The sequence below is a fragment of the Abramis brama genome (assembly GCF_963993115.1).
Source record: "Abramis brama genome assembly, chromosome: 3".
NCBI lineage: Eukaryota > Metazoa > Chordata > Actinopteri > Cypriniformes > Leuciscidae > Abramis > Abramis brama.
The window spans coordinates 25468156-25481243 of NC_139965.1; the positions used below are offsets into that span (position 1 = coordinate 25468156).

General features: G+C 39.6%; 1 protein-coding gene across 12 annotated transcripts in view; it reads left to right on the plus strand.

Annotated features, from left to right (window-relative positions):
- tjp1a (tight junction protein 1a) overlaps positions 1-13088 on the plus strand; it is a 120604-nt gene that overhangs the window by 104513 nt on the left and 3003 nt on the right. For 3 of the 12 annotated variants that reach the window (XM_084109699.1, XM_084109708.1, XM_084109700.1), the window contains 13 exons: positions 197-223; positions 1175-1257; positions 1462-1672; positions 3084-3184; positions 4487-4825; positions 6026-6250; positions 8383-9102; positions 9189-9274; positions 9572-9760; positions 9892-9971; positions 10244-10679; positions 10977-11194; positions 11452-11595. In XM_084109699.1, the coding sequence (XP_083965825.1) occupies positions 197-223; positions 1175-1257; positions 1462-1672; positions 3084-3184; positions 4487-4825; positions 6026-6250; positions 8383-9102; positions 9189-9274; positions 9572-9760; positions 9892-9971; positions 10244-10679; positions 10977-11194; positions 11452-11595 (2859 nt within the window). The remainder of the gene's footprint in view (positions 1-196; positions 224-1174; positions 1258-1461; positions 1673-3083; positions 3185-4486; positions 4826-6025; positions 6251-8382; positions 9103-9188; positions 9275-9571; positions 9761-9891; positions 9972-10243; positions 10680-10976; positions 11195-11451; positions 11596-13088) is intronic. The other 9 variants (XM_084109703.1, XM_084109710.1, XM_084109706.1 and 6 more) reach the window with 7 other exon arrangements.

The window sequence follows — 13088 nt, forward strand, 5'->3', positions numbered from 1 at the left end:
TTTATTAACACGCATCCCTTGATAAGACACAGCGCTTCAGTTTTCTAATCCACCTACCTGTGCAGCATACTTGAGCAGTTACAGCTGTCCTGCTCTCCAGTGTCAGTAGCGCATTTAAAATTCAGCTTGTAAACTGATTCCTTGAGTGGCCACTGGCTTTATTTACATAACATGTATGACTGTATTTGCTTTTCAGAGACACAGCACCCAGATGGAAGGGAAAGTACGTTGCATACAGTAGTCACATCAGCTCACTCCATCAGTAACCATAGTTACTAGAGGCTGTGCATTATTATGGCATCCCTTATTTTAGTTACACCAAATCGACACTGCTTGAAATGGTAATGAGAAATAATCTAAGGTGTTCATGCTATCGACAGCTCCAAACCCCCCTCCCCAACCCTTCAGTCATGCTTGAGAGGAGATAAAGGCACATTGCTCATTGATTTCCCCCATCCCAAGCACCTGCTTCCTGTGTTATTTTGTGATACTTTGGGCTTTTTTCTTTTTCTTTTTCGCTGAAAAGACTTCCTGTAGTTGCTGCTTTTTCAGAACCATGATATAGTAAAGGATGCAGATGTAGGTCTACAGATGCTGTCTTAAAGGGGTAGTTCACCCAAAAATAAAAATTGTCATTAATTATTCACCATTGGACCCCATTGGCTTTTACTGTATGAAAGAGAGAGAAAAAACCTTTTGGATTTGAACAACATTAGGATGTTGACAGTATTTTATTTTTTGGGTGAACTTATCACATTATATCATTTACCAATGTCAGGAGCCACCAATGGCTCCTTAAGTTTAAAGCACACTTACTTCACCATGTAATGACTTTCTGGTTTCACTCTGTAATGTCAAACGTTCTTCAGACATTCCAGACCCCTTCTTAGTCACTGTGGTGTACAGATGTTCCTATTCCTTCCACTTTATATAATGAATATTCATATTCGCAAATCTATAGTTAATTAAAATGCACCACATTGATGTTACACGTTTGGGACCTTTGAACAGTCTGCAGGTGCTCATATTGTGTATGCGGGCGCATGCGCACATCCATGTTGAATTGCCTTCTCACTGAATGCTATTGAGGAGTGAAGATGCTGATGTCCTGCATCAGAGGGAGCTCAGGAAGTGTATGTGTATGCTAGTATGGATTATGTTTTTTCTTGTGTAGAGAGTGAACCCAGAGATGCCGGCACTGACCAGCGCAGCTCAGGGATCATACGCCTTCACACTATCAAACAGATAATCGACCGGGTGAGTTCTCTTACACACTTAACACATGCAAAATTGTTTAAGGCACAGGATCTTTCTGAATGGCACTACTGCCTCCTGCTGGTGGATTGTGGTACAACCACTGATCTATATAGAATGACATTATATAGTCATTATATAGATCAGTGGGTACAACACATTTTCTTGAGACTCGGTCTCTTGAGTGTTTTTGTATGTTTTCTGCAGGACAAGCATGCAGTGTTAGACATTACTCCTAATGCAGTGGATCGGCTGAATTATGCTCAGTGGTATCCTATCGTGGTGTTCCTGAATCCTGACAGTAAGCAGGGTGTGAAGACCATGAGGACTAGACTGTGTCCTGAGTCCAGGAAGAGCGCTAGGAAACTCCATGAGCGTGCACTCAAACTGAGAAAGAACAACCACCATCTCTTCACAGGTAAACACAGATGTTTTTTGAGGTTGTGTATTCTTTAATGTTAGCCGTAGACCCTAAGCTTGATGGTATTAATAGAAGTAACATTATATATATTCTTTATTCTTTATTTGGCCTGTGATCAATCATTCCGGTGGATGATGCAGGTCACAGCATTTCTTCCATCTGCGTCTGTCTCTGGCTGTGTGGATCCAGGTTTTGTCAAAAAACTCTTCTTTAGGGAATCTGACCATCGCGTTAGTGGGCGTCTGAGTGAGCTACATGCCCAGCCCATCTGTGCTTTTTCTTAGCTGCATCCGTGCTCGGATCTTTCACCCTTGATCCCGCAAACAGTTATTTGTAATCTTATCTCTTCGTGTGAATTTGAGCATTCTTCACTCCATTGCTCTTTCAGTTACAGTGAGTTTCTGTTCATCTGTTTTAGGAGACCATGTCTCACTCCCGTACAGTAGTACTGGTAGTATGGTACTGGCTCGTAGGGTTGGTTTGCTGATGGTAGTGATAAGGCTGGACTGGGACAAATTTTTTTAGGCCTGGAAGTCTCACACCCATCCAGGACATCCAATACACCCACAACAGATTTTGGAACCACAGAGAAGAGAGAACCATATTTTTTGTATGGCCATCACATAAAAAAGGTTTCAATCCTTAGGCTGGGGCCGTGCAAAATAATTCGTTTTTTTCTTGAACTGCACCTTCACTTCCCTTTTCCTTTTCATTCTCTTAATTTTCCCTGATATCTCTCTGTCTCGACTCTCTCTCTTGTGTGTGTGTACTTTTCTTGCTACTTTTCTTGTACCTGTCACTTCTTCATCAGCAGGTCTACTTAATCAATAACTAATAAATAGTTTACTTAAACTTAGTTTACTTTTTTTTTTTAAATAATGAAATAAGTAGTTTATTTTAAATGAACCCAGACATGTCATACTCCATCACGTCTCGTCTGATCAACACAGACACACACAGCACTCAAACTGAAATATGTAGTTGACAGAAATAACTTTGAATAATTATTCATAAAACCATACATCACATTCAATTACATGATGGGTCTCACTCAGCAGCCTATCTGCTATCTCAAATCTTAGTCTTTTATGGAAGCAATAAGAAAGGCACACAGTGTTTCTGACTGAGCTCAGTAAAGGCTGCAGTGTTACTGTATCATTCCTCATTTGTAAATCGCTTTGAATAAAAGGCTTGTAAATGTAACTGGGCAAAAAGATCACTTGGCTCAGTCATAAAGAGAAAGAGAATCCATCAATGATCCATCTTTCGATGAATTAATGAGCATATAAGCGAGTGGTTTTATGCTACAGACATTGAGGAGTTTTGTTGTTTTAATTTTTTTTAAAGAGACTTAGCTGGACTCTTTCTTGAGTGATTTGATGTCTTCCTTCCTGTCACTGTCCTCTAGCCACCATTAACATGAACAACATGAATGATGGCTGGTATGGAGGATTGAAGGAGACCATTCAGCAGCAGCAGAACCAGCTGGTGTGGGTCTCAGAGGGCAAGGTGAGTTTCATTGAACTTTTCCACAGTGACTCAGTTCAATAGCTGATGCATGAGGTTTCAGGGACAGGGTTCATTCGTGGTTGTCCGGGTCCATGGTTCTGTTTTTACAGAGCATATTTTATTATTTATTTTTGTTTCCCATGCATCTGTTCTTGTGGTCACATCACTTATATTTGACCACTGTATGGTTCTTTGATCAGCATCTGTTCTTTTTCCCAGTGGATTGAGTTTTATTTTAGTGATGTTTCACCATAATAAGGTTAATCTTATGAAACCTGGATCAGAAACTGTCTTTTTTTAATCTAAAACGTTTTTTAAAGCCTTTTTTTTTAATGCTTTGTGAAAATAAATTTCATGACAAATGAAGCGCACCCCCTCAATTCTCAATATCATAGTGAGGAAAAAGTTTTAGGAAATAGTTTATTTTATAGTGTCCTTGTTACGTGTACTTACTTTAGTAATTACAGAAAATTATGTATACATGCAACTAACCCTAAACCAAACAGATTCTTAACCTTAACACTATAGTAAGTACATGTTGTTAATCAATATCACTCTGTACTTAAATGTATAATTACACTGTAACAAGGAAACCTTAACATAAAGTGTAACCAAGTTTCTTTAGCATTAACCAAAAAAAGAGATGCTCATTCTCAAATTGCTGTTATTAAAAATTGCTGTTATAATATGAACATAAATATTTAATGAAAAACTTAAAAATTAGAAATGTTGCCATGCCTTTGAAAAAAAATAAGCTGAAGTACTAAAATAAATAAATAAATAAAACTAGACATTTAGAAACTTAAACTAAAGTTAAAATGAAAATATAAAAATGAAACCTAATTCAAAGATTTTATTAATTAATAAAATAATACCATGTAAATAATACCATAATAACACGGTCTCATGTTCTTATTACAGTAATGTTATTTAAATTGTATTTATAGATCATTGTAGTATTTGTAGTACTACCTTTGTAAGCATTGTATGGTAGTATTGTAATTCTAACTAATTCTGTGAGATATTACAATAATATTATTGAGAATAAATAATTGAAAATAATGCTGACATTTTTGTAAAATTTGCCTAATTATCCTAAATATATTGTTAAAATGTACGCTTTATTTTTTTAATGCAAAATATATATTTTTGTGAGATTCCCCAATGTTACACATTTCATCGACATGATGTCATTTTTCGGTTTCACCCTCTCATCTCTTTTTCACCCTCTCATGTTGTTCTCTCCTCTTCCTCTCTCTCTCTTGATGAATTCTTTGCATCATGTGTTCTGAATCTCCGTAGGCGGACGGCGCACCTGACGATGATCTGGACATTCACGATGACCGCCTGTCCTACCTGTCCGCCCCTGGTAGCGAGTACAGTATGTACAGCACGGACAGCCGTCACACCTCAGACTACGAGGACACTGACACAGAGGGTGGAGCCTACACGGACCAGGAACTAGACGAGACCCTGAACGACGAAGTTGGACCTCCAAGCGAGCCCGCCATCACACGCTCCTCGGAGCCTGTCCGGGAGGACCTGCCCGTCATCCAGGAACCTCCTGGATATGGAGGGTACCAGCCTGAACCGCTGAACCGCATCGACCCAGCAGGGTTCAAGGCCCCTGCACCTCAGCAGGTAGCGTTTCTACGAGCCGTACGCCTTCCCTGTTGTCTGGAGGCCGTGGTGTGCGTGAGAAAAGTGTTCTAGCGGCGCTATTGATGGAGGAATGCTTTAAAAACCGTAGTACATTGCAGTACTAGAGAAGTGACAATGACCAAGTAATTGTTGCCACGTATTTATTATATGTATTTGTGAGCGTGTAGTTGTGTGAATGTGTGTGTGTATGTGACAAATATGGCTCGGCTGTTATACTTCATGTAGATGCTGTGACTCTTATCTCAATATGATCACAATGGAGATGGAAGTGAAGACGTTGTATCTTTAAGAATGTGTAACGATTGCCCCATCCTTGTGGTCTAGCTGTCCCCTTATATGTCATGCAAAATGATGTCATTACCAGAAAGTATTATGTGCATGATGGAATTACTGTGTTAACTATATAACTGTGAATGTATTTATCTATATTGGTCCAGTGGCCACCATGATATCAAAAGTGTCTTAGATCTTGTATTACAAGAGCCAAAACATTGTACTGTACTGTAGAATTAAACTGACATCAGACTTACAGTAAAAACAGAACATTGTTTAGTTGCAAATTATTACATGACATGGTTCCCAGAATCATCCTATTCTGTATGTTAGTGGGATGTTCCTAATTCAGTACAAGTTAAGCTGTGTAGACAGCATTTCTTAGCAGTTAAGGCACTAACAGAGAAAGGGCAGTAGGCCTTGAAATGCTATAAAAGTGTAGTCACTAGAAATGCACCATTATTAAAATTCAAGCAGTAATACGCATATAATTAAGTAATGCATATTTGTTATGAAATTCAGATGACTGTTAAATGGGCAGTATTAAAATGATAAACTATTTTGTCTAAATAAATAAAACACTAACATCTAAAATAAACTGTAATGTACAGGTTGAAAAATAATTCTATTTATTTTGAGATTTGCTAAATGTTATATTTAACATTGTTATTCAATTCTTAGTGTTTTTAAAGATTAGATGACAGCAAAGGTCAAATATCCAATATCAGCCAATTAAGATAAATTATTTATATACAGGTGCTGTCAATAGAGCTTAACATCAATTGAATCTGGAACATTCCCTTAATAGAACAGTACAGGTGTCAGGTGAGAAAGAAGAGAATCACAGCTGAAGTGCAGTGGTGAGGTTTGACCGCATGTATTAAACATTTTTGAACACCTTCACAGAAAGCAGAGGCTGCTCTCCCCACGCAGCCTGAGCCGCTGGCAGAGACAGCGCCCCCTGCTGTTCATGTAAATGTAGGGGCCCCGAGTGCCAAGGATCTCCCGGTCACCCTCACTCAGGGGGATTTCAGCCCAGAGGCTGGCTCTCTCTTCCCACCTGCCCCTGAGCTAGCTCAACCCCCGTCTCCCGACCCCAACCAATCTGGACAACCCGGGTCAGAGTCCAAGGTACCTCACTAGCCACCCCGCTCTGGACTGAAACCGGCCCACTTAACGCCCGAGCCCGGTGCCCTCTCTTATCGCCGTCTGCCCTGCCTGTGTGCTGCGGTGCTTTCCTCTAGCTCTTGCATGTGCGCTGTGTGCTTATGAGAGCGTCTGTTCTCTATCTGTGATTGTGCGTATGTGTGTTCATAAACAACAGTGGGTATGACAGAGGCCTGCTGCATCAGATCATATAGTTCATGAATCTTCGGGCAAGCCCAGGTCCCCACTGTTGCTTTCTTACTTTTGCATGGGTTTATTTTTCTTTTTTTTTGCCTGTTGAAGTAGAGTTAGTAAATACTAGTGGTGCAATGAATGTGATAAACTGATTTAATTATTAAATTGATCTTTATTTAGATTTAAAACTTTGAATCTTCCCCCCTCCTATTGACTTTGAAAGGTAGCCTTGCTCTTTACAACAGTGTTCATTTGTAGTTTTTTTTTTAGTTTTTCAGTTTTTGTCTTCTGACAGAAGTATTCTTTATATATATATATTCTTTCATTTTTCATCGTCATATTACTTAATTCAGCAATTTTATGCTAAAATGTCATCTAAATTTAGTCAACAAAAGTATTTCAGCAGAAAGTTAATTAAACTACAGAATAAAATGCATATCATGGCCAGGAATTAAGAAACAAACTAATTGCCTTGTGTTAATGTAGTTACATTTTGGCCAAAGTGAACTAATTCATAATTTGTGGCCACAATATTTAGTTTTTTTCTCCCCTGCATGCTCTGTGCGGGGCTTGAAATTAAACTAAATATATATATTAATTTAAACCTGTAGAAACATTTGTCATTTATCATAACATTTATGTGAAAACTGCTGCCTTTATGACTCCTGAAATAGCTTTATAATGGAACAATCCTTGACATTTATTCATCATAATTTGATATTTTGAAACATTTATATTCATTTAGTTCATAGGGGTTACACAGACAAATCGACTTTAATACTCTGCCATGATGCTTTAAGCTTGATGTCGACTAGTCGCTGATCATGGCCTATAGAGGCGCATCAGGATAAGAAATCTTTGAAGTCCACTTTTACGCTCCGTTTCCAACAGTTAAAATTACAAATAAATGCATACTCTGAGAGCGCAACACAAGAGATGTGTGATTATACCATGTGCAAGCTCAAAATTGATCGGGAGAAAGCTCGTTTTAAACAGCATATTGTGTTAATTGCTGTTTTAAACGAATCCGCTGCTGAATTGTAACACATAGAGAGAGCAGCTTGCACATCACAGGCAGATCACGCGCACACAGAAACATTCAGTAGCGCCGAAATGTATTGTCAACACTGTTCTGTGATTCAACAATAAAATAGCTTAGAAACTGGAAAGTTCTAGCATGTATTTCTTAAGTCCCTTTCACACAGTGATTCCGGAAAATACACGGATAATGTGTCCCAGGATTTGTCCCGGGATTGTTTGATTTTTGTTCATTCACACTGCCAGTGATTTTCTGGAATCTGTGCGTGTGTTCACACACAACCCGTAAAGATCCCGTAAAGACACGTGACATCGATGTGACATGTAATGTCTCAGCAGAGTCTTAAGTTTGCTTATGAGCTGCGAGAAACCACGCTAGTGCATTTACTTTTCTGATTCGATCATAAACTAGCGCATTACGTACCGTTTCACTAGCTGGCGAATGATCCCAGCTTCAGCGTCATGCTGCTTTATTATACAAAATCCAAAAATGGTTCCTAAAAGGCTACTTTTCAAAATACATTTTATTTTTTGAACCAAATTGTTTTTGTATATTTCTTTTTCAGTGGGACTTTTTCTGGCTGATTTTACCCCAATGATTTTGCAGCTTGGCGTGTCATGAGTCATTTTATCTTTCTTAAACTCTGAAACTGTGTAATGGCTGCCTCCATTTGACCTGTTCAATAACTGCCCACTCTGAGTCTTCCTCTATTGCAGGTCTCTCTGCTGACTCTGTGCTTCATTCTTCAACTTTTAATCCGAATATTATTCACTTCTGGTTTCTGTCGTTTCATTCAATTCAATTGATTGCTGTGGTTTTGAGTTTAATGTACAGTTCTTTGTACAGTTTGTTCATAATTTTCCTGCTTTGGCTTTATCAACAGATGTACAAGAAGGATATCTACCGAACCAATGAGCAGATGCAGGTGAGCCAAAACCTTATGCAGCCCAACTACAACCCCCAGCAGCCCCTCTACCAGGAAGACAAGCCATACAGAGATTACGACCACCAGCCCAGTCGCTATGATGGGGGCTACATGGAATCAAAGGCTCGTAACTTTGACCCTCACCTACATTTTGAAAACAGCGTGCCTCCGTACGACGAGCAATGGGCTCCGTATGACCACACCTCTGGATACGACCCTCATATGCCCTACGAGGATGGTCTGGACCACATGTATGGTCACCCTCAGACGCGGCACGACACGGGTCGACCTCGTTATGGCAAACCTAGCCCTGGACCGATCCGACACGACGAACCACCCCCTGCGCGGCCACAGTATAACCAAGAACCACTTCCTCACACTCAAGCCACCTCCCGCTCCCCTGAGCCCCCCAAACAACAGTACTACGACCCCTCCCAGAGACCTTCCTACGCTCAACCACCACAGAGGGGCTACATGAATTCGGAGACCTCTGTGTCCCCTCCCAAACCGGAGTCCCTCTCACCGACAGCAGAACCTGAACTTCCTCCTCCTCCAGCCGAGGCAGAGGAAGACCCAGCCATGAAGCCCCAGTCCGTGCTCACGAGGGTTAAGATATTTGAGAACAAACGATCCGTGTCTGTGGACAGAGCAAAAGAGTCTGCAAACTCTGGGATTCGGGTGAGTTGGCATGGTCTGTATTTCTTCTCACTAAATACACACTCTACAGACTGAATAATTAAGTTACATTTTTCTGCTTCCTTTAGCCTGTGGACATGGTGCCTAAACCTGGCGCTGCCTCTGTGCCCAAAGCCAATTCTTTAAGTAACCTGGACCAAGAGAAGGCCTTTAGGTAATGAACTAGCACTTAAAATCAATACATTTGCAGCCACAAATACAATATCATTTGTGTCTACATAAAGAACACTTTTGTAACCAAAACATTACAATGTTTACAAACATTTCTATTTCAAATAAATGCTGTTTTTTTTCTTAAACTTTCTATTCATCAAATAATCCTTTATCATGGTTTCCACAAAAATATTATTCAGCACAACTGAATATATTACTCCACTTTTATTGAAATTAATACTGCAACTATTCTATGCATAAAGTATTTGAAGGTACACATGCGTCTTTAATCTGTCAGATGTCCAGAGCCACAGCAGCCCGATGATATCATTCGCTCCAATAACAATGACCCTGATGAGGATGAGGAGTACTACAGGAAACAGCTGTCTTACTTCGACCGCCGAAGCTTTGATAGCAAACCCTCCGCACAGCTGACACCTGCCATCAAGCCAGCCCAACCCCAGACCCAACCAGGGTACTACCCCAGGTACATTATCATAAATTATCATGTTTCCTGGAATTTATAATATAAAATTTGATAGCAGTAAACATGATGACAGAATATATGGCTTTAAGTTTGAATCTAGACTTCGTTGTTTGTTTGTCTGTCTGCTACAGGACAGAGTCAGTGGAGAAGATCAACCCTGTTGCTCCGGCCAACCCAGCTGTCCCACCCCCAACCCTGCCTAAACCTGCAGGTAATCTACATTGATAATAATAGGGACTGTTTCTTTAGCACCAAATCAGCATATTAGAATGATTCTGAAGGATCATGTGACACTGAAGACTGGAGTAAGGGTGCTGAAAATTCAGCTTTGCCATCACAAGAATGAATTACATTTTTAAAATGGAACTGAGTTATAAATTGTAATAATATTTCACAATATTACTGTATTTTAATCAAATAAATGCAGCCTTGGTGAACATAAGAGACTTATTCACATACACATAATCTTCCTATCTCACACAGTGACCCCACCGCTAGACCCACACGGATCTCCCAAAGTGAAGCCTCCCAGTCATGAAGACAAAGTTCAGAGCACTTACCTGCCTCAGAAAAGCTTCCCAGAGAAATCTCCTGTTAACGGCACCGGTGAACCTCCAAAGACCAACAGCACTGCCACGTCCAGCTACAACCGTTTTGTGCCCAAGCCGTACACCACCTCTGCAAGGCCCTTCGAACGCAAGTTTGACAGCCCCAAGTTCAACCACAACCTCTTGCCTAATGACTCTCAAAATAAGAAAGATAATGTGAAAGTTCCTATCAGTACCACAGCCAAACCACAGAGCTCACCCCAGTCGACAGACCATGACAGCGGCCTGGACACCTTCACCCGCACCATGGACCAGAAACCGAAATACCAGCAGAACAACATCAACGCCGTACCCAAGGCAATACCTGTCAGGTACACTAGAAACTAGCTCCGTAACTGTCAAGCTTACTTTTTTTTTTTTCGCGCTAAAACTATAACATGAAGTAAATTAGATATTACTTAAAAAATAAAAAAGTAAAAAATTAAGTAAATGTAGGACACAAAACAGAAAAACATTATCACAATCAGTAGAACTAGAAATTTGTCTACTGATAGTTTCAGTATTAAGATTACCTTTCTGCTATAGCTAGATTTATTTTTTCAATAAAGAACTAAAGATCAGAGGAGTCAAAAAGTAGGTTTATCTTATTTTATTTTTCCTCTTTCCAGCCCAAGTGCTTTGGAGGACGACGACGATGATGACAGCCACACGGTGGTGGCGACGGCGCGGGGCATCTTCAACTGTAACGGCGGGGTTCTGAGTTCCATTGAGACGGGGGTGAGCATCATTATCCCTCAGGGAGCGATTCCTGATGGTGTGGAGCAAGAGATCTACTTCAAAGTGTGTCGGGATAACAGCATCCTGCCACCTCTGGACAAAGAGAAAGGTCAGTCACGCATCTTTTTAACTCGGGGGTCAGAAGATTCTGACATTTTTGTCGTTTTCTGATCTGTGAAAGAAACCTGGTAATCCAGAATTTGATACAGATTATTTTTTTATTGATACATGAACTAACCTGTACTCAAAATGCAAGTGAGCTTATCAGTACTAAATTTGTAGCTTTATGAGAAACATTGTCTGTTCATATACAGTTGTGTGCTTGAGTGTAGAGCAAATGCTAAAGGAACAAGTTTTTATTTCCAGGTGAAACTCTGCTGAGTCCTCTGGTGATGTGTGGTCCTCACGGTCTGAAGTTCCTGAAGCCAGTGGAGCTCCGCCTACCTCACTGTGCGTCTATGACCCCTGATGGTTGGTCTTTTGCTCTAAAATCCTCCGACTCCTCGTCGGGTACGCTGTCCTCTCTCTGTCCTTTTTGGGGTCGTTTGGGATGGCTTTGTGACAACTTGTTTGGTTGTGGGCCTTTTTTTCATTATGCATTTTCTTATTCACACCTCCATATGACCAGTCATTTGTTAACCTTTTTTTTATTATACCACTAAATATGACTAATATTTTAGTCATTTAGCTTATCTCACTGACTCACTAATTCCAGTCTGCTCATTCATTTATGTGGTTTATTTAAGGTCTATTTAAACCAAGTGTCTCTTTTAAAACCAGGTGTGATAATTCACCCTACATTAAAATAATTATATTATTTCCATCATCTAGGTATTTGGATACATGCGCACATACACTACTGTTCAAAAGTTTTGGGTCATACTTTCATATTTTTATTCAGACAGGATGCATTAAATTGATCAAAAGCGACAGTAAATACATTTATAATACAAAATATCTTTCTATTCATCAAAGTAAAATGTTTCCACAAAAGTATTAAAGTAGCACAATTGTTTTCAGCATTTCTAATGGATCATGTGACTGACGACTGGACTAATGGCTGCTGAAAATTCAGCTTTGCCATCACAGGAATAAATTACATTTTAAAATGTACTGAAACAGAAAACAGTTATTTCAAATTGACCCTAAACATTTGAACGGTAGTGTATATTCTATAAGGGAATAAATGTTACACATTTAGATTTTTCATAAAAGGAACTGGATGTGATAACTAAGAAAAAAATTATTAAATATTTTAAAAATAAATAATTTTTCCATTAGTGAATGACAACATATCCATTATATTGTACTGAATGGATATTTTGCATTAGAGAAAGTAAATTTGTTTTGGCAGATGGTTTGTATTTTGCAGGGCCCAACAAATTCTGCATTTTGTTCAGTACGAGTAGTTTTCGCTGGGCAGATTCGTTTCATAGGCCTTTGTGTTCTCTCGATCAAGGCACTGAATCGCTCAATTTCTCCTTCGAGGTTAGTTAAATAATCAGAAATCTGCAGATGAACATTGACAAAATAGGTTGTTTGCCATCTTCACTTGAGTCTCATGATTTCATGAATTAGCCAATGTGAATTCACATCTATTAATCATAATTCACTCATAATATTATTTGTGTATTGAACTGATTCTCACACAGCCACCCAAATGTCTGAATATGCAGAGATGCTGGAATTGCCTTCGTCCCGCTAATGGAGATCAGCAAATGTTTTTCCCTGGGTCTTAATTTCTCTCTCTCTTGTTTCACTCATTCGTCTCTATATAACTCTTATTGGTAAACCTCGGACCACCGTGTATTAACCTTTTAATGAACCTCTCGTTCTGAATGTGCAGTGGAGAGATCGGAGATTCCTGCCTCATCCAAAACCATTACAGGCTTTTGCCTCTAATCTGCATATTTTAAAGCAAGGCCATCATTTGTCCAAAGTTCAAGGCAAATTCCCCTGCACTCTCTTGGAAAGAGAGCGTTTATCTAACTACTTTAACACAG